At 42.7% G+C, this 21,679-nt stretch overlaps 1 protein-coding gene across 1 annotated transcript in view; it reads right to left on the reverse strand.

Moving 5' to 3' along the window:
• Positions 1-21,679, reverse strand: part of enpep (glutamyl aminopeptidase) — a gene marked incomplete at both ends in the record, with an annotated part of 40,981 nt that overhangs the window by 16,256 nt on the left and 3,046 nt on the right. Inside the window, 8 exons of the mRNA XM_080750317.1 lie at positions 427-492; positions 1,464-1,529; positions 2,407-2,541; positions 3,453-3,566; positions 8,655-8,809; positions 12,819-12,939; positions 14,285-14,416; positions 15,448-15,589. Of these exons, the coding sequence (XP_080606443.1) occupies positions 427-492; positions 1,464-1,529; positions 2,407-2,541; positions 3,453-3,566; positions 8,655-8,809; positions 12,819-12,939; positions 14,285-14,416; positions 15,448-15,589 (931 nt within the window). The remainder of the gene's footprint in view (positions 1-426; positions 493-1,463; positions 1,530-2,406; positions 2,542-3,452; positions 3,567-8,654; positions 8,810-12,818; positions 12,940-14,284; positions 14,417-15,447; positions 15,590-21,679) is intronic.

The raw sequence follows: 21,679 nt of genomic DNA on the forward strand, positions 1-21,679 counted from the left end.
AGCTAAACGCCTGCTGCGTGTTGTAGCCACTACGTGGAAAGGTAGACTCTGCCGTAATAGAGACGGCCGCGACGGCGCCAGGTTGATCTATCGAGCGCTGATCATTTCCGGTTTCTGGTTGCTGCCGTTGCAGTGCAAAGCTTAAATAGCCTAATGTCATTGGTAGGCCAGTAGGCACGTTTCTGAACAGTCCACAGCCCACCAATGAGAAGCAGTCCACAGCACAGCCCACCAATGAGAAGCAGAGTGAGTAGACAGCATTCTTACAATGAGAATTAGTGAGGTATGAAGATACTGTTGAAAGTGGGTGTGATTGTACTTATTTACTTCCCCCCACACAGGACTCCTTACAGACAGCAGCTTAGCATACTGAGTGGTTCTCCACAGATGTGAAGGAGACCAAACAAGTGATTTGGTTGAACCTACGTTGGCCAGACTGGCCCAGAAGTTGTCCGTTTTGGCGTTTTTGAAGTAAAAGTCCTTCAGGTATTTCTGTTGAGAGAACAAGGCAGTGCTGTAAATATACGTATCCGCCGGACATTTATTTCATCAGTGCTGTGTTGCTTGATGTTTAAATGGTACATTTTGAGCCATAAGCAGCTATTTTTTAAATGGTAAAAAAAGAAGAAGAAAAAAAAACATGTATATGCCCTAAATCAGGGATAGGCAACCTTAGGCACGGGTGCCAACAATGGCACAGGGGAGGGTGATCACTGCTGGCACACTGGCAGAGGTGTGAGAGAGTATTTTTTTTATTTTAAAATCACATATTGTTTTAAACGTGGTCAATTAAATTAAGTCACATAATTTGCACAAATTTCATCCTGCACATAATTCTACATTGCTTTAAAACCCTGAACTTGGGGGAGGGAGTCGGGAGATAGATGGGTTATTGCTTGAGTCTAATGATCCTTGTAACAATTTCCTTACACTCAAAATGTGTCTGAATTTTTGATAGCGTGTATGTTGACATGGCACACTGACTATCTAGAAAATAAAAACATGGCACTTCATTTCAAAAAGGTTGCTGACCCCTGCCCTAAATTAACACAACTTGCTTTAAAGTACAGTGCTTTAAATAAGCACATTTTCTGAAACTCTAGACTTGAAGGGCTAAAAAGCATTTTTGGGATGGCCATTTTCTGATCTTTCCCTTCATAGAATTCCTTTTTTTCTGTCATTCAGGACATATTAAGGATACAAAATCAGCTGAGTTTGGTTTTGTTAAATAAATGAAAACATAATGATCTACAATCTCACAACGCCTCACAGCAAGAGGCGCTGTGAGCTTGTACATCAGATGTATTCGCTTAATGTTCCCCTCAGAATAAGAAAAATAAATACAAATGATAACACAAAGGTTTGGCAACCCCCCTATAGTAACTCTGAGGACCCCCTAGGGGTCCCGGACCCCCCGTACTCTGGGTAGAAGGGGTGCAGTGTAGGAGTGTGGAGGAACTTACTCGACATCCGTCTCTGAAGGTTTCTCTGCCCATCCAGTCCTCCACCATCCTGAGAATGGACGCTCCCTGTGGACATGGACATGTTGGTTGCATTTCTGTCTGAATCAATCCTACTAATAAAGGAGCAAACTCACACTCTAACGCTCACGCTCTAACGCTCTAACGCTCACGCTTATCTACGTTTATCTATTCACTCGCTTCAGCAACTGATCCCAAAGTTCACATGGTATTGGCCATTAGCATTATACCAACACTGACGGAGCCCGAATTTCATTTCTCCCAAATTAAAGCAGTTTAAATTAGCGTTTTCTTAACCACTTCTGTTGAACTCTGCTGTCTGTTGCCAGGGTTACGGTCCGTTCCTCCAGGCCATGGGATCTGTAGCCCCACACACACACACCCCTTTCTCTCACAGTTAGGAATGTTTCTCTCTCTCTCTCTCTCTCTCTCTCTCACACACTTTCACCGGGTGCGTTTGACATATTTTGGAGCACATATCTTCGAACGGGTAAGGTCTATATTCATTATTCAGTCTATTTGATTCTGTTAGTGTGGTTCTCCTAACAAGGCATCATCTGGGATGCAATCCCTTTTATGCCCATATACTGTATGGAGATCCCTAACAGAATCCCTTTTATGCCCATATATGGAGACATCTGTGTTTCTGAAGAAAAAAAAAATCCACAAAAAAAGAGGATCTGTTGATGATACTGTACATTAGTCATGACACTTGGTCAATTTGATCACATCTCAATTGTAACTTAACCGTATCTTGTAACTTCATACAAAAGTGACCCCAATCAGTTACAGTTGACAAGTAATATGAATGTAACTCAGTTACCAGCAAGTTACAGCAAAATGTAACTTAGGTACGTAACTCAGTTACATGTAACTTTCACTTCCCAAACACTGGTTACTACCCCAGTGAAAGGGTGTATGCTACCTTGCTGTATGAGATGGCGTCGAACACAGAGGTGATCTCGGCGGGCGTCGACACGTTGACGATGATGGGATGAGAGGACAGGAGAGCGTCGTTGGTCATCACAGGGAGGACGTCACTGATGATCATGATGTCACGCTGTCATGATGACGCCACGCACGCACACACGCACGCACACACGCACGCAAACGCACACGCACGGACATGCGCACGCACGCACGCACGCACGCACGCACGCACGCACGCACGCACGCACGCACGCACACACACACACACACACACATAACCAGGGAGGTGCAAAGAACGTTATAGAGGCAGGGGCTGAAATCTCTAAAAGGGCATTTTGGTGAAAACATTGAAAATAGTAGACCTCCAAAGCTCACAACGCGTCAAGGTCGGCTAGCTCAAGCCCCCTTCGATGTCTATGTGTGCACATGCCTGCACACTGCAACAATATTTGAAAACCACAAAACAAAGAGTATGTCTTAAATAAGTACATCATATAATTAATCTTCTGTCTAACCCGACCACAGACGTGTTTACTCTGGTTAACGATGCCTCACCACGGCTGAGTTAACACAACTGTGGTTGGGTTAGCTGGTTACCATGGTAACCAGGTAAACACCTGCTCCCACGGCCGCTGGTGAGCAAAGAAACTCCATATCCCATGATGCAACGTGGCCGCCATGTGACCAAGTTTCACTTCCTCATTCAGATCCACACTCTCCACGCTGGAAAAACAGCTGTTTTCTCCCGCTTTTTCTTTTTGTTCTTCTCTCTCCTCACGTTGCGCAACGGGTTCATTTCAGCTTTCTCTCGGTGGAGCATGGAAATTACCGCATGGATTATGTTTTCCCCGCACGAAAGAAGAGACGTAGCGCGACCAAGAAATGGGGTGGCCGCGCACACCGTGTGCACGCGCCGCGCACACAGAGGCACTCCAGAACAGGTAATTATTATATAAAAGCCTTGGCAGTGAATAGTGTATTGTTTTGGCGATGCAATGGCAGGCGTTGTGTTAAATATAAAAATACTTTTTTAGTTCTCACCATTCCCCAGTCGGGCTCAGCCTTTTCCACACCGATGTACTCAAAGAAGCTGGCGAAGCCTTCGTTCAGCCACAGGTCATCCCACCAGTCCATGGTCACAATGTTCCCGAACCACTGCAACACACACACATTATGGAGTAAACCAGAACCACTGCAACACACACATTATGGTGTAAACTAGCCGCAAATTGCAACACTAGATTTTATTTTAATCGGATGAATCTAGGGTTGCAATACCTCCCATAGGCAGCCAAAGCATCAAAACGTTTTTGATTGCTATCTGATTGTATTAAACGACTTCAAACTCACCAATATCGTGGCTCTATGGAAAGCTTGGAATTTACTCTTGCTATCTGCAAAGTGTTTGTTTCTGAAAAATCCACCGTAGAATTGTCATGATTTCTTTTCTGTCAAGAAATCCGAGCAGACATGGTTTATTTAAGTGTTGAACTTCGGAAGCGCTCGTCTACTATTACGCAGAGTCCCGCTGCCTCCTGCATTATGTGACATTTAGAACCAGGTGGTACACAGGACCGCTGAGTGACTTCCCACAAGCGCTTCCAATCTCCAGCACTTAATTAAATAATCACCTGAAGCCAATTTCTTGATAGAAAGTAGCTCCTAACATTTCTACGCTGGATTTTTCGGAAACAAACACTTTGCAGATAGCAAGAGTAAATTCCAAGCTTTCCATAGAGCCACGATATTGGTGAGTTTGAAGTCGTTTAATACAATCAGATAGCAAAAAAACGTTTTGATGCTTTGGCTGCCTATGGGAGGTATTGCAACCCTAGATTCATCCGATTAAAATAAAATCTAGTGTTGCAATTTGCAGCTAGGTGTAAACCAGAACCACTGCAACTCACACATTATGGAGTAAACCAGGGGTCCTCAACGTTTTCAGGCCAAGGACCCCTTAGTTGAGAGAGAGATGAAACAGGGACCCCCACACCACATGTTGTATAAAATTGTGTTGCAGTCAGATTTTCATATAGATTTCATAGATACGTAGGTTTTTGGACTTGTTTGACAGCACTTGTTTGACAGACAGTCATCAGTCTATGTTGGATTTGTGTTAATGTAATTGTTCAGACATTTAACCACTTAATGTGTCAGAAATAGCAGATATACATGCTCAAAACGCCTCGCAACGCCTCTTTCTAGTTTTGTTACTGTTATTGGCTTGATACACTTTCCTGTATGCTTGGCACGCAACTACAAACCAGTTCTGCCTTTTTATACAGAGTAAATAATAGCGTGAATATCTTGTTGTGAGGGGTTGGGGCGGGGGGGGGGGGGGGGGGGGGGGGGGGCAGTCCTTGAGGATTGTTGGATGCAGGGAGGTTGCAGAGAATGTTAGAGAGGCAGGGGCTGACATTTCTAAAAGGGCCTTTTGGTGAAAATATTGAAAATAGCCGACGCTTGGAGGTCGGCTATTTTCAGTACTTGATACCACATTGAGCTAAGCATAAAAAAGGCAATACTGGAGATGTGGCGTACAAAGCATGGATTTCTACACAGAGAGGGCAATTCTTTCAACATAAGATGCTGCATTCAAGTTCAGGAGAGTTTGGATAAGAAAATTCTCTTGAATGCATTGTTGCCTCCAGATATGGCACATGGAAAGAGGGCATAGTAAAAACTGCATTTGTGGTCTGGAGAGGGCACTTTTTATAGGCGGATGAAAAGGGCAGGGGCTCAAGCCTCCTTTACTATGTGTGCACGTGCCTGGTTGGATGTCTGATGACTTGAGGACAAGCGTGCGTTCTTTATGACTTTATGGTGTGATGACAATGACACGACGTGTTCCCGTAATCAGTCCATAAATCTTTACAGACTCCCTCTCCAGCACCTATCTGTGTGAGGGATCAGATTCAGCCCTGCCATAAAACCTCATAAATGTGGCAGGATCACATGCTCTGCGCGTACAATATTCCTGTTTTAAATGCACCCTTGTACTTCTGCGACCAATTGGCTCAGCAGCAGTGGAGAGAGGGGGGGTGGGCGATATGGAAAAATACAATATCACAATATTTTCCCAAGCTGTATCACAATACACGATTTTATCACGATTCTTTTTCACGTTGTTTTTGATGGTTATTTTTCAAGTTACTTGACAAAAACTAGACTCTCTGGGTTCCTTTTGGGAGGTCTAAATTGAACTTTACAAGTATGTAACTCTGACAGTATACAAATGAAGTTAAGTGGAGACCTTGACATTTTAAAGTTTGAGAACTGCTGATTTAGACCAAAATGCAGGTTTAAAGTGAATTCTGCAACGAATCTCTGTATTAACGATTCAACAGGATTTTTTACAAGGCTCCCTCAATTGTATCACGATATATACGATACCTCTGAAAAGGCATATCGTGGAGACATGGTATCGTCTCAACGATAATTATCACCATATCACCCACCCCTAGTGGAGAGAGAGGGGGAAAGTCCAAGAGTTGAGCAGATCCATCATGGATGGACATGAAACAAGTGTCAAAGTGAACTCATTATCATCAAAATGGGAAGAGATTGTTGACAACAATCAGTGAACTTCCATCATATTGAAGTAGATTGTTTTTATTTTTTGTTGTCCGATGGTGTTGAGCGGATAGCCTGTGTGTGTGTGTGTGTGTGTGTGTGTGTGTGTGTGTGTGTGTGTGTGTGTGTGTGTGTGTGTGTGTGTGTGTGTGTGTGTGTGTGTGTGTGTGTGTGTGTGTGTGTGTGTGTGTGTGTGTGTGTGTGTGTGCGTGGCGCGCGTGTGTGTGTGTGTGTTGCAAGAAGGGCGCAGCCGACCACAGATAATATGTTGTATTCATTATATATCAGGGGTCTTCAACAGGGGGTCCGGGACCCCTAGGGGGTCCTCAGAGTTACTACAGGGGGTCCTCCAAATCTTTGTGTGATAGAAACCTTTTTTTCTACTTTTTTATATTAACCACTTGAACCCTAGTGTCCATATTCTGAGAACTTTAGCCAAAAATATCAGATCTACAAGCTCGTAGATCGGCTATTTTCGGCAAAAAGCTTTGGTGTATAGGGGAAAAAGAGCGGACTAAGTACAGAGTAAAAGGTCAAGTTTATTAAGTATTGATGTTTCAAGTGGTTAAATATCTGAAAACACGAATTGACATGAACCCAAAATACACCATGAAACTATATGGAATATATGAAAAGGTTGTGGGGGTCCCTGCTTCATCTCTCTCTCAACTAATAGGGTTATTGGCCTGAAAACGTTGAAGACCCCTGCTGTATATTATTATATAATTTATTATAGCTACGTTCTGGCCCGACTCAATCTGGATAGAATCCTGTAGTTTGCCGAGCCCCAATTTTTTTTAAATCGTTTACTTGTGCCTGTGGTAAAACTACACTATCCACTGATAGTAATGATCATCATGCCTGTCGCTAAGGTATGGCAACATGACTGGTCTCATGTTGCCATACCTTAGCTCAGTAGTTCTCAACCTGTGTGTCGGGACCCCCAGAGAGGTCCTCAAATTATTTTGGCGGGTCCCCAGATGATTAGTTAAATGTTTACATTGTTTTCTCACTCAGCAGTAAACAGATCAACATACAGTAGAAGTGTATACATGATATCTGCAAATTTTGAAGTGACAATTTAAAGGACAACTTTGATTTTTTACAACAAGGGTTCATATTTTAGATTGTAATTAGAGAAAAGAAAAAGTGAGTGTTAAAATGTTTTCATTTGCTTCGTTCTATTGTTTTATCGCGTTTACTGTGCTAAAATGTGGGGCATGCGTACGCATGGGGGCATGCGTACAGTGGCTAAATATGTATTTTTAGACACAATAAGCCAGCAGTTTCTTTATTGCTATTTGCAGTAACACTTCTAGCCCCCATAAGTCACATCCAACCATGAAAGGTTGCATTGTATCTTGGGAATGGGCTTATTCTGTGTAAAATTACATATTTAGCTACTTGTACGCATGCCCCCAACCACTGAAATAAGAATCTCTAAAGCAATAGAAAGAAGTAAATGAAATAATTTTAACACTAATCTTTTATATTCTTTAATTACAATCTAAAATATGAACCCTTGTTGTAAAAAACTAAAGTTGTCCTTTAAGGACTTTAAAGGCCTTTTTAGTACCTCTGGTCAAACATTGGCCAAATTGTCAAATATCAGAGGCCACACAAGGATAAGGGCTTGCGTTGCGAGGCGTTGTGAGCACGTAGATCGGCTATTCTCACAATGTCTGTCTGTCTGCCTGCCTGCCTGCCTGCCAGCTCTGGTCCATCGCGTCACCTCGCTCTGACCGACCCGCAGACACAATGGTTCACAACCCGGCGATAAGCGACGGTCAAGTTGGATGCGTTTTATTTCATGCCAAAAATAATGTATTTTACAGAGTGGGTGGGGTGCTGAGGGGTTCACCACCGCGGAGAATAGACTTTCAGCAATGCAAAACTACCTTTGGTTTGGTAAGTAGTGAAGTAGGTTAGTTTATTTTGACTGAAGTTGAGCGCTCGTAGGGGCTGAGAAATCCCCGGTCTATTCATTTGCCGACAGGTCTGTCAAAGCGTCACTGGAGGTGACGCGATGGACCAGAGCTACCTGCCTGCCTGCCTGCCTGCCTGCCTGCCTGTGTGTCTGTCTGTCTGTGTGTGTGTGTGTCCAGGGGCGTCACACCAAATTCTGGGCCCTGGGTACAAGGATTCACTGCGGGCCCCCCATGAATGTTGACAAATAGCAGATATACAAGCTCGTGCCGCACTGCGAGCTTGTAGATCTGCTATTTTTGAAAAATCGTGAAAATGTGTGCCAAGAGACCTATGTTTCCATGTCAGTGATGCTCAAACTTTTTCATGTGAAGGACCCCCCATCTCAAAATATTTAGTTCCAGGGACCCCCCAGAAGCAAAATTTTAGTTACAAATGTTCACTTAAAAAAATACATATATTCAAAGATTTGCGCAAATTTTCACGACTTTTCAAAAATAGCAGATCTACAAGCTCGCAGCGCGGCACTCGGTGCCGCGCTGTGAGCTTGTATATCTGCTATTTTTCAATAGCTAAAGTTACTAGGGCCCCTCCACCTTGGGCCCTGGTAACTCAGTCCCACTTTCCTACCCCTTGTGACGCCCCTGGGTGACGCGATGGACCAGAGCTGCCTGCCTGCCTGCCTGCCTGCCTGCCTGCCTGCCAGCCTGCCTGTCTGTGTGTGTGTGTGTCTGCGTAGTGTACCTGGTGCACCAGCTCGTGAGAGATGACGGAGGCCACCCTCTGCTTGTTGTAGGACGACGACTCCCTCTCGTTGTACAGCAGGTTGGTCTCCCTGTAGGTGATCAGACCCCAGTTCTCCATGGCTCCCGTGCCAAAGTCAGGGATGGCGATCTTATCTGAAATCACAAAACAGGGGTCTTCAATGTTTTCAGGCCAAGGACCCCTTAGTCGAGAGAGAGAGAGATGAAGCAGGGACCCCCACAATCTTTTCGTTTGACAGCACAATCATTTAACCATAACCCTAACCCTTTTTGGCTACAGTTCTCAGAATATGGACACTAGGGTTCTAGTGGTTAATATAAAAAAAGGAGAAATAAAAGTTTCTATCACTCAAAGATTTGGAGGACCCCCTGTAGTAACTCTGAGGACCCCTTAGGGGTCACAGACCCCCTGTTGAAGACCCTCGTTATAAAACATTGTTGTGTGTTTTACAAAACCAACTACAATCATTGAGGACATGTACTTAGTTTTAAATCGTTGTCACGAATATTACAAAATAACTGAAATGGTAGATCTATAAGTGTGAGATTGATCTGCTACTTTTTAAACATACAAACTAAGTATAAATTGATTCGCATCGCAACGTTGTGAGCTTGTAGATTGTCTATTTTCAACAAAACATAAAACAGGGCTTAGGTGATTGATCTATGTTTGTTTTGTAATAATAATCCAAGTCTACAAATTAACTAGTGACTCAAGTTTTAATAATTGTGTTGGAGTTTAAAAAAGTCCATTTTGCTATGTGATGTAGTGAAGGAGAATCATACAATATAAAGAAACATGGACATAATCATCTAAAGTAAAAATAGCCTACCTCAAAGTCGTACTGACACACAGCCCCTAATTAAAGGATTGTAGATTAGAGAAAAGAAAAGATGTGTGTTAAAATGTTTTCATTTACTGCTTTCTATTGTTTTAGCGATTTTAGTATTTTGAGCAGCTGTGTGACCTTCAACCTGTAGCTACTCCCTACATTCTAACCTTATCTACAACTGGTGTTTAGTTTACGTCCAAGTTCTCAGCGTTCAAACTATCTAGCAACAGAATGTTTTCACTGCTACATAATAATACCATTTCACCTCATCATTACTCTCCACCACTGTTGAATTACAACACCAGAGGCAGTGCCACAGATCACTTTCAACCCAGAGTCAAAACCAACAAAGGGTCAAACTCGTTCTTCTGCTATACCACCAAAATGTGAAAAGCCTTACCGAAGGCCATAAAGGAGTGTGGATCCCTAGCATCCTTTAAAATTGCCCTGAAAAAACACTTACAGGCAGCAGCCATTCGCAACTGGTAAAAAAACAAACCTAGCCCAGCCCTACCCTCCCCTGCCCCTTCTTTATATACTTACTGTTTGTTTAGACTTACTGTTTTCTTTTTTTTTGTTCTTTCATTTTATTTTATTTACATCTACTGCATAGTACTGTGTTCTATTCGTCTGTCATTCAATGTTATATTGATGTACCAGTGAACTGTACCGTCATGAAACTGTACCTTTTCCTATGCAAACTTCTAATAAAGTCTTCAATCACTGTTGAAGTCAGGGACGACTCTCTATCTTATCTAAATCACCACAAGAAAGACACTTCTTATCGCGTCTTATCACCACTCATTTCCTTATGGTCTATTTTCCACTCCCAGACACACCACTATCATTGTTATCACACCCTGACTTCACAGCCAACAGCCTTTGGGCTAAAGACACACTCTCACCAATGGATATTGGTTTCAAATTTGTACGTTCTTTTGCAAAGTAAAGCCCTGCTTCATCGTACAAGGCCGTCGCACAAAAGTAGTGAAAACAGCAGATCTACAAGCACACAACGCCTCGCGGTGTGCTTGTAGATCGTCTGTTTTCACTAGCTCAAATAATTTCCAAATGATAAATGCAAAACGAAGGTATTCACCCGACAACAACGATATGGATCAGTGGGTGAAAGTTTTTTCATCAGTGGTGGAAGAAGTACTGACATTTTACCATAATGTAGACAAATACTATGTTAAAAAATAAATTAACCCTAAAACGATCATCTTTGAGGCGTTCTCTCTCCTGACTGGATAACACTGGTATCCTGATGTGAAAATCTATCTTTGTGTTTACTAAAAAGCTGGAGATCAGGGTGACTTCTGTTGCTAAACAAACGTGCGCAGAAAACCGGGTTCAAAGCGGGAGCGTGTCGATATTTGCGGCATAATATTTTTTTGTTTGTTCGACGCGGGTGAATGTTAACCTGGTGAATGCTAACCTGGTGAATGTTAACCTGGTGAAATGCTATAACCTGCAGACGCTGGTGAATGCTAACCTGGTGAATGTTAACCACTATGCCTAAACCTAACCCAAACCCTAACCCTAACCTCAGTAAAACTATGCCTAAACCTAACCCTAAAATCTAACCCTAACCCTATACTAACCCTTAGGCGAAATAATGAAGACGAAATACCTAGAGCGTAGAAATAATGAGATTTCCCCATTCAAAGCCTGGGTAGAAGACAAAAGTTGCAGTTTTAAGTGTGTTAAGAGTTTTTTTACTAAATCTTAACCACATTGGACACACATTCTTGTTTTCCATTTCTTGAAAAGTCAGGCTTTTGGACATACAAGGTTCCTGCCCGACAGCGACAATAATGTTAGTAAAATGTACTTGATAGAATAGAATTTTATGGTATGCTTTTGTTTTAAAAATGTGCTTGTTTTAATGCCATTATGATTAACTTAACTACAGATCCCACACAGCTGTGACGACCAGCAGTCACTGCTTCCTGTCAGAGGTGTCATAAGGCTTCGATTCAACCTTATCTTTGGGTCATAAAGAAACTGTCTGATCACTGATCGGTCCATCTTTTGATGTAAACGTCTTATGATCTGTTGCTATCTCTTGTGTCCTTTGATGAGTTAAGTGAGGTCTCTTTGATCAGTGTCTTCTTGCCTCCTGCATGAGCAGCTGTCTGTCAAAGGTGTCACATACCTGTAAAGGCAGTGCCTCTATTTCACTGACGGTAAAAGGAAAAATAGGTAACTTTAAGACTATTAAAAAATAATATGTAGGTTATATACATTTTTTGCAGTGATTTCCCTTCATCAGTAACTATATTATTGTGCTGGGGTGTTTCCTTGCAGAAAGACACATCACCTGGCTGTATTTCTGTTCTGTTCCACTCTTTATGTTGACATCAAATGTCAACAGAAACAGTGGAGGGACGTTTTTGTCAGGTGGAGCTCAGCCAGAGCTCTTAATTGCTCCCTTTGAACTTCAAAGGGGTTGTGCACTAAGGTAATTGATTGGGCCATAAAAGTGTCAAGTCCTCGTTAGTGATCTCTCTAATCAATGAAAGCATCAAAGACAACTACCTGTTTGATGCCTGTCATAGAGGGGAGGGGGAGGGGGGGATGTTTTTGTGTAAACACAAGCTTACCTATTTTTCCTTTAAACCTGTGTATAATGTTGTTAGGGACACAGTAGTCACCTGGGACACCGTGAGGTCAACTAGGCCGGGCAGGGCTCTTTGTAGGCTTCTGCTTCTTTATGGTGTACATAGTCTCGCGTAGCCAGACAACTATTCCACTTTCCACAATCTCTGAATGCTATATAGAGTCTGGAACAGCAGCTCCCTAACGGCGATTAATGGAAACGGGCATTACCGTTCAAGAAAATATATTTTAAAATGTCATTTCTGCTAAGCAGCAAGCTAAACATGCTTATATGATTTTTATTTATATAATGATAAATGTGTGCGATGTGAGACTGAAACGGAAGTGACGAGGGGGCTTGACTTACGCTTCATCTCGCACTCATCATTTCTTCCCCGGTTTGCCAGACTGTATGTCGGGAGCATTTGAACAAATCGCGGAGGCAACAGTCTGGCCACGCGAGACTATGGTGTACATGGACTTGTTCTTTATGCCTCCTAAATAAAGCTTGGACATCTACATTCACCTTCATTCTGGACGCCATATTTCTTCTATATTTCGTAGTAAGGTAAATCCTTACTTACCTAGTTAGTACTGTTACCTAGTTTAGTGATGGAGTAGTTCATGATGTTACCTAGTTTAGTGATGGAGTAGTTCATGTTGTAATGTTACCTAGTTTAGTGATGGAGTAGTTCATGTTTTAATGTTACCTAGTTTAGTGATGGAGTAGTTCATGTTGAAGTATTCCTCAAAGTAGTCAAAGATGACCTTGGTGGTGTTGGCAGCATACTCTGCTGTGTGGATCTGGCTGGGCTGAGCATAGATCCGCAGCTGCAAGCAAAAACATGGAGACAACACCAGACGTTATGGTAGTTAAACATGTGCCGTTTCAACTCTACAGTATTTCCTGATCATTTCCTGCAAATGCATTTTTTGCACCGGTTTTTGTCTCCACCAGCCGAAGGCAGGGGGAGAGTATGTTTTCGCCCCTGTCCGTCCGTGCGTCCGTCCGTGCGTCCGTCCTCCGAGTTTGTTACCAGCCAATCTCCGGCGCCGTTGGCCCGATCGCTGCCAAACTGAGCACACACACTCCCTGGATGCCAATTCAGAACCTCTGCCCCACATTTTTCAAATGGCCCTGTTCTAGCGCCACCATGAGGCAGATGTTTGCAAAACACATTTCTGTACACTACTCCTACAGATTTTGTCCAAAAATCCCACAGATCGGTAGACAGTATCTCTACAGTCATGTGATCATCATGGATACGTCCGATTTTCCATATTCCATCCTGATTGGCTACAATTGGCTTCCAAAGTTTGCAGGATTGCTCCGTTTGGAACAAAATGCCTCAAATCATGAACACACGTGCAATCTTGGTGAAATTGGGCGTGCACGTTCCCACTAGGTAGAGGAAGAAATGCCACTTCAAATTTCTCAAATCAGCCTCATGGTGGCGCTATAACAGGGCAATTTGTGTGGCCTGGTGGAGACCTGTGCTCGGAAGAGCACTGCTTCTAGTTTTCCCTGTTTTCCCTTAACATTTTTGCTAAATCAATTTCAATTGTGCCAAACATCACATATAATATGTATGTGCCCACTCTGTCCAACATTTGCCAACACATATATTGGCAGCGTAGCCTGTGTATAATATGATGCAATTCACCGATTTGTATTTCTTTAGAAGGTGATCGGTTGCATTTAGTAAGTCCCTCAGCGTGTTAAAGGAGCTATAGTCAACTTTTTCATTGTAGGGCCGACACTTTGTTTACATCCTAGTCTATAGACCAGAATGTAAACAAAGTGTCGGTCTGACAATGGCCAAAATGATTATTTTATCATTATTTTACACTTTTTGTGGTCATTTTTGAATAGAAACACATATATGAAGCTTATTTTTTCATAAAATATTTTCGAAACATCTATAGCTCCTTTAAGGTGTTGGCAACTCAGCTCAAAGTTTCACATATTGACGAAAATGGACGATCATGCCTTAATGTCACTGCAGATGGGCCTGTAGAAGACTTGCAGTTGCATGAAAAAAGTAGAAGAAGAGTTTGTGTGTGCGTACGTGAGTGCGTGAGTGCGTGCGTGCGTGTGTGCGTGCGTGCGTGCGTGTGTGGGTGCGTGGGTGCGTGTGTGCGTGCGTGCGTGTGTGCGTGCGTGCGTGTCACTCACAGGAACTCCTCTGGAGGAGGTCCTCTCCACGTATTCAAAGCGGTGCACAGCGAAACACACCAGGTACGTGCTCATTGGGACGGACAGCAGGAAGGAGGTCTTCACCTTGTTGCCGGGCAGAGACTCTGTTCTCTAGAGGACGAGGAGGGGGAAAAACATGATGCGTCACGTAATGGCAGTGGTGGACAAAGTACTGAAACATTTTTACATTTTAAAAGTACCAGTAAGACTCCCTAAAGGTCACATGTATCGGCTACTTTTGACTATTTTCCCATATTTTTTTCCCGGTGGCACGGGGGTCCGCAGGGGGTCCACTGTCTTTGCGCCGCCGAGGCGGACGCGTGGGTACCGGCCCCGGCTCTCCCGGTCATTCCTAGCCCGAGTTACGGCATTTTATGTGTGGTGCAGTATAGTCCATGGGCCATACGAGTTGTCTGTATCAAAAAAGGTGTCAAAGGTTACCATGCATTTTTGAAAAGCTCTATATCTGTAGATTATATTTTGGTATGATAACCTTTTCTTAGACACAGCTAAATTGGTGTTATCAGCCGCTAGAGTTGGTGTCCCATTAACTTTACATTACAGGAAAAAAAAACTAAAAATGAATCTGCTTTAAGTAGCATAAGAGGGGTCAAACAAACCCACATGATGCTGAATCCATTGCAAGCATCTGTTTTGCATAAAAAAACATCTGTGGGGCTAAAACGCCCCCACAAAAGTGTGAAAAGTGATGACTCATCACTTTTCATCACTAAACCATAGTCTTGTGGGACAGTTTTTAGCCCAAGGAATGTTTTTTGTGCAAAACAGATGCTTGCAATGGATTCAGAATCATGAAAAAACCCTAGTTTGACCCCTCATATTATGCTATAAAGCAGATTAATTTTTAGCTTTTTTTTCCTGTAATGTAAAGTTAATGGGACAACAAATCTAACGGCTGATAACACCAATTTAGCTGTGTCTAAGAAAGGGTTATCATACCAAAATAATAGAGCTTTTATAAAATGCATGGTAACCTTTGCCACCTTTTTGATACCGACAACTCGTGTGGCCCATGGACTAGTAGCGGGGGACCACTTTTGCATCCATTGTGGAGCACCAGAAATTACAAGTAGAAGTCCGGAATTCAAAATGTACTTGATGTCCTGCAGTGTGACGCGTACCTCCACAGGCATGTTGGACAGAGCTCCATACAGCCCGTCGTGTGTGATGGAGATCTTCCACGTTGCTTTCTTGTTGGGCTCATCGAAGCAGGGGAAGGACTTGCGAGCGTCTGTGGGCTCGTGGTCTGTAGCAGCGATTTTTCTGTAAAAAAAAAAAAAGAAAGAAAACAGAGGAAAAGAACATTTAGATTTCCCTGCAGCCTCGTAGCTGTCAAAACTCAACACTTTACACATGTGTTGTAAAACAGGGGTTGTCAAGTTCTCCAGGCCATGAGCTGAGGGAGGGAGGGGTGTCGCCAGGGGCGTCACAAGGGGTAGGAAAGTGGGACTGAGTTACTATAGGGCCCAATGTGGTGGAGGGGCCTTAATTATTATTTTATACTTTAGCTATTGAAAAATAGCAGATATACAAGCTCACAGCGCGGCACCGAGTGCCGCGCTGCGAGCTTGTAGATCTGCTATTTTTGAAAAGTCGTGAAAATGTGTGCAAATCTTTGAATATATGTAATTTTTAAGCGAACATTTGTAACTCAAATTTAGCTTCTGGGGCGGTCCCTCGAACTCAATATTTTGAGATGGGGTTCCGTGGCCAAATACATACCATTTTGGGGGTCCTTCACATGAAAAGGTTTGAGCTCCACTGACATAGAAACATAGGTTTTTCAAAAAACCTCAGAAGGATTTGAAATATTCAAAGATTTTCATGATTTTTCAATCTACAATCTACAATCTACAAGCTCGCAGCGCGGCACTCGGTGCCGCGCTGCGAGCTTGTATATCTGCTATTTTTCAATAGTTAAAGCACAGGGGCCCCGCAGTGAATCCTTGTACCCAGGGCCCAGAATTTGGTGTGACGCCCCTGGGTGTCCCACCAAATTCTGGGCCCTGGGTACAAGGATTCACTGTGGGCCCCCCAATGAATGTTCTTCATAGGGGAGGGGTTTTAACCCATTTAGGCTGGGAACGCATTAGTACGCATTATTTTGTACTTCAACTACTAAAAAATAGCAGATATACAAGCTCGCAGCGCGGCACCCAGTGCCGCGCTGCGAGCTTGTAGATCAGCTATTTTTGAAAAATTTGAACATTTGTGCAAGTCTTTGAATATTTCAAATCCTTCTAAGGTTTTTTGAAAAACCTATGTTTCTATGTCAGAGGTGCTCAAACCTTTTCATGTGAAGGACCCCCAAAATTATATGTATTATATGTTCACTTAAAAAATACATATATCAAAGATTTGCACACATTTTCATGACTTTTTAAAAATAGCAAATCTATACAACATGTATATCTGCTATTTTTCAATAGCTAAAGTATAAAATAATTAAGGCCCCTCCACCTTGGGCCCCAGTAACTCTGTCCCACTCCCCCCCCCCCCCCCCCCCCCCCCTTGTGACGCCCCTGAGCTGAGGTAGGGGTGAAACAGAGACCCTCGAGACCTATTGGATTCGTGTGAGATGTGTGTCTTTTTGGCGGGCCACCAATAATTGCACTTCTTGCACCATCCCACGCCGCGGGTTCACCCAGATAGCCAGAGAGAGAGAGAGAGAGAGAGAGAGAGAGAGAGAGAGAGAGAGAGAGAGAGAGAGAGAGAGAGAGAGAGAGAGAGAGAGAGAGAGAGAGAGAGAGAGAGAGAGAGAGAGGGGGGGGGGGGGGGATGTTGTGTATTTATTGGCATCAGGGGTGTCGCACCACATTCTGGGCCCACTGCGGGCCCCCATGAATGTTCTTCATAGGGGGAGGGGCTTTAACCCATTTAGACTGGGAACGCATTATTACACATTATTTTGTGCTTTAACTATTGATAAATAGCAGATATACAAACTCGCAGCGCGGCTGCAAGCTTCTAGATCTGCTATTTTTCTTTGAATGTCAGTGGTTCTCAAACTTTTTCATGTGAAGGACCCCCAAAATAATACGTATTTGGCCATGGACCCCCATCTCAAATTATTTAGTTCCAAGGACCCCCCAGAAGCAAAATTTGAGTTGTTCGCTTAAAAAAGATACATATGTTCAAAGATTTGCACTCATTTTCACGACTTTTCAAAAATAGCAGATCTACGCTTGTATATCTGCTATTTTTCAATAGCTATTTTCAATAGCTACTTAGCCATTTTCAATGGCTAAGTGTAGTGTATTTATTGGCATCCACCAGTGTATCTTCTCTCATGTCTTCACCATTCTCTCCCCTCAGTCTCTGTGTGTGACTCCACCCTCCTCTCTGACAGTGTTCTTATCTGTTCCAGCGGTTGCACAACACCATAGCTATCATTTACGGTCATAAATACGTCATAGACTTTAAGCCAAGTAACATTTTATGTCTTCCATTTCATAATGTCAGTGCATTTTCCCAGACCCCTGTTTTTAGTTGAATTACGCATTTACGTAAGTTTATTGTTCGTTGCTTCAATAGAAAAAAAAGACTGAGTTTGATTGTTGGAAGCAGGACAGCATTGAGAGAAAAAGAAAAGAAAGAAAGAAAAAAGGATAAAACAATTTGTGCATCCATTTATACATTTGTAGTTGAAATCGACGATTCTATTTTCAAATGGTTTATTGATGAGATTTTCACAAGTCTGGGTCCCGGGGGAGACGTTGTATTTCTCTTTTGGGTCTGACGCTAAAAGGTTTGGGAACTACATGGTGTGTAAAAAGTACTCAAAAGTATCAATACTGTCTGCAATATAGAAATACTTTGTTAAAAGCAGAAGTCCTGTATTCAAAGTACAAACGTGTCAAAAAAATGTACTTAAAGTACCAAAAGTAGAAAGCAGGCCTACTCATTGTGCATTTCCAGTTTTCAAAATGTATAAACAATTTTGAAAATAGCAGATCTACAAGCTCACAATTCGTCGTGGCGATGCTGTACTGCTAGAGAGACAGGAAACATGGAGGGAATCAAACCGGGAACTCACGGCCGTGCAGGCATCAGAGCCTGTGTGGGACGCACCCTCACCACCAGTGATGGAACATGTACTCAAAAGTTTTACTTGAGTAAAAGTATCAATACCACATGTGACAGAGCGGCCTCTGTCAATCTAATTTGTGTTCACAAATATACATGTATTGTCTGTTATGCTTATATGTATAACGTGTAGATTCTCAGTCCCACAGAAGGTGCACATTCTGCTGTTACTGGAAACTAATGGGATTTAGTTTGTCTGTTCATCAGATGCTGTTTGGGGATGCTGCTTGGCTGTCTGTTTTGCCTTATGTTATGTTATGTTGTTTTATTTATTTGACATGGACACCACAATCACATTGGACGAACCAGATGCATTGATATACTGTAAGTGATTTAAGTGCTAATTCTCATCACCTGTCCACAGGAGGCTTTTCTATTTTACAATAATCAAATCTAACACCCAGTCAAGTACAGTAAACATTAATACTAGTCTAAAACCCAATCAAGTACAAAAACAATAATACTAGTCTAAAACCCATGCAGTCAAGTACAAACAATTATAATATGCGATTACTAATAAGAACTAACAATCCACAAACTGACCCACCGGTCTGTAGGACATACACAATCATAAGTGGCCATAGTCAATTCACACAGCAGGTAAGGAACAGAAACTATTCATGTGAGCACAGTTGATTTGATTTCAACCATAACTTGAGTCCTCTGTAAAAGACATTACCATCCGTCTCTAGTTTTAAGACTGTAGGCAAAGAGTTCCAAAGGTCTACCCCCTTTACTGAGAAAGCAGACTGTCCGAATGAGTTACTGCAGGTGGGGACAATACAGTCACCATTTGTTAAAGCTCGTGTTGCTCTACCAGAGCTTGGACGTCTCTGTATCAGTCCAGAGAACAGAGGTGAGACATGATTGTGTAGACATTTAAAAAACAGTTTGCGTCTTCTTATAATACCACAGTGATGATATCTCATTGTTTTCTGATCCATGGTTTTTATAGCTTGTTTGTATATTGATGTTATTGGTTTTAATGCAGTTTGGGAAGCTTGTGACCATGATGTGATGCAGCATGACAGATGTGAGAAAATCATAGCATGCATATACAGCTGTGCAGTTTGACATGTTAAATCCCTTCTTATGTGACGGAAACAGTTTAAATTTGGTTTGTCCTTCTTGCATATGTGCTTTACCTGTTTTTCCATTTTTAAACTTTTGTCCAGTATAATGCCCAAATATGTGACTTCACTCATGAAGCCCAACTGTGGTGCTGAATAATAGATTACAAGTAATAGATTACTGTTGATTGCTACATGGGGAGCATCTGGGTAGATTGCCATTGCACTGCGATTGGTTAATTTGAGTCAGAGGGTGGAGTCTTGAGTCTATATAAGTGAGCAGAGCTCATTTCAGTGTGGACTGCCATGGGGAAGCTGATACCTGTCTCTCTGTAGTTGTTTGAGTTGCTGTGTATTTTGAGTTATAGTTTATTTCTGTTGTCCGGGCCTGGAATTTAATAAATACCTTTATTTTCACCTGCAAGCCTCATGTCCAGTCAATGACATTTTAAAGGGGTTTCACTGTCTTTTAAGCCTCTCTTCTAGGGGATTAACGGAAAAGTCGACAAGTCGACTCGGTCGACTTTATTACACAAGTCGACAAGTCGTCCTCACAACACCTCGCGTTGCAAGGCATTGTGAGCATGTAGATCAGCTATTTTCACAATTTCTGCCTCTAATATTTGACTATTTGGCCAATGATTAATTGGTCATTTTAGAGGTTTTAAATGTGCAGATACCCTCATAATACACTTCAACTTTATGATGGTTTGTTTACTGTTGAGAGAGAAAACAATGTTGCACAAACAATGTTGATCATCTGGGGACCCCCAAAATAATTTGGGGTCCCGACCCACAGGTTGAGAACCACTGCTTCATACCACTGCCAATGACTAGATCTTCTAGCCCAGGGTTCCCCAATTAGTTTTCTCCCAAGGGCCAAATTATGTCTAGGGTACCAAGCCGAGGGCCACAACATTGCAGGGGGCGACGGTGGCGTTCCCGCTACTCCAGTGACAGTTCAGATATCGTCGTTGTTGGGTGAAAATCTTGTATGTCCAAAACCGTTCGTTTTGCATTTATCATTGTAAAAATGATTTAAACTAGTGTAAACAGCCGATCTACAAGCACACAACACCCACAAAAGGCGTTGTGTGCTTGTAGATCTGCTGTTTTCACTACTTTTGTGCGACGGCCTTGTTTGATGAAGCAGAGCTTTACCTTGCGAAAGAACGTACACATTTTGAGATACAGGTTTTTCACCCGACAATGACGATATACCAGTGTTGTTGCTGCTCTTATACCACCATTATTACTGGGGTTGGTGGGAGCCAGACAGTAGCCCCCCACGGGGCCGCAAATGGCCCGCGGGCCGCCTATTGGGGAACCCTGTTATAGGCTGTGGTGCAGCTCAGCTGCATGGGGCCCAGGCTGTGCTGTCATGTGTTTTTTATGTGGGTCATCGGTCTGTAATGACATGTTGGCCAAGGTGACACCACAACAACAACATGTACAGCTCACTATGACAGGACCTGTAATTAACACTGTCACTGTGCTGCTGACTGCTGCCTCAAGCCTGTTACGCCTGGCTTATAGCCTACTGTATAGGACTACTTCCTTGTTGCACACACCGATAATAGCCCATAGCAGGGGCCTTCAACAGGGCGTCCAGGACCCTTAGAGTTACTACAGGGGGGCCCCCAAATCTTTGTGTGATAGAAAGAAAAATTTTTTTTTTTTTTGATCAGATTCTTAACCAGATTCTGAGAACTTTAGCCAAAAATAGTAGATTCCAAGCTCACAACTCACCTGTAGATCGGCTATTTTTGGCAGTAAGTATTGACAGTTCAAGTGGTTAAATATCTGAAAACACAAATTGACATGAATCCAAAATACACTGTTGATCATGCATGCTGCCAAACAATGAAACTATGGAATCAATGAAAAGGGTTGTGGGGGTCCCTGTTTCATCTCTCTCTCAACTAAGGAGTCCTTGGCCTGAAAATGTCCCACCCCTGCTCTACAGTATATCTACTGTACTTACTTGGCCCTCTCCTTTCATCCCCTCTATGCCAAATATATGTGCCAAAATCTGCCAATGTACAGTAGCCTACCAGCTCACAACGAGCGTCACAGAATAGGGACAAGGGACAGGGTTTGTGTACTGTAGTTCTTTAGCACAATAATTGTGGGACACTAACACACACTGAGGATTTAGATCAGACAGACAGACAGACAGACAGACAGACAGACAGAC

The sequence above is a fragment of the Nannobrachium achirus genome (assembly GCF_963921795.1).
Source record: "Nannobrachium achirus genome assembly, chromosome: 20".
Classification (NCBI taxonomy): domain Eukaryota; kingdom Metazoa; phylum Chordata; class Actinopteri; order Myctophiformes; family Myctophidae; genus Nannobrachium; species Nannobrachium achirus.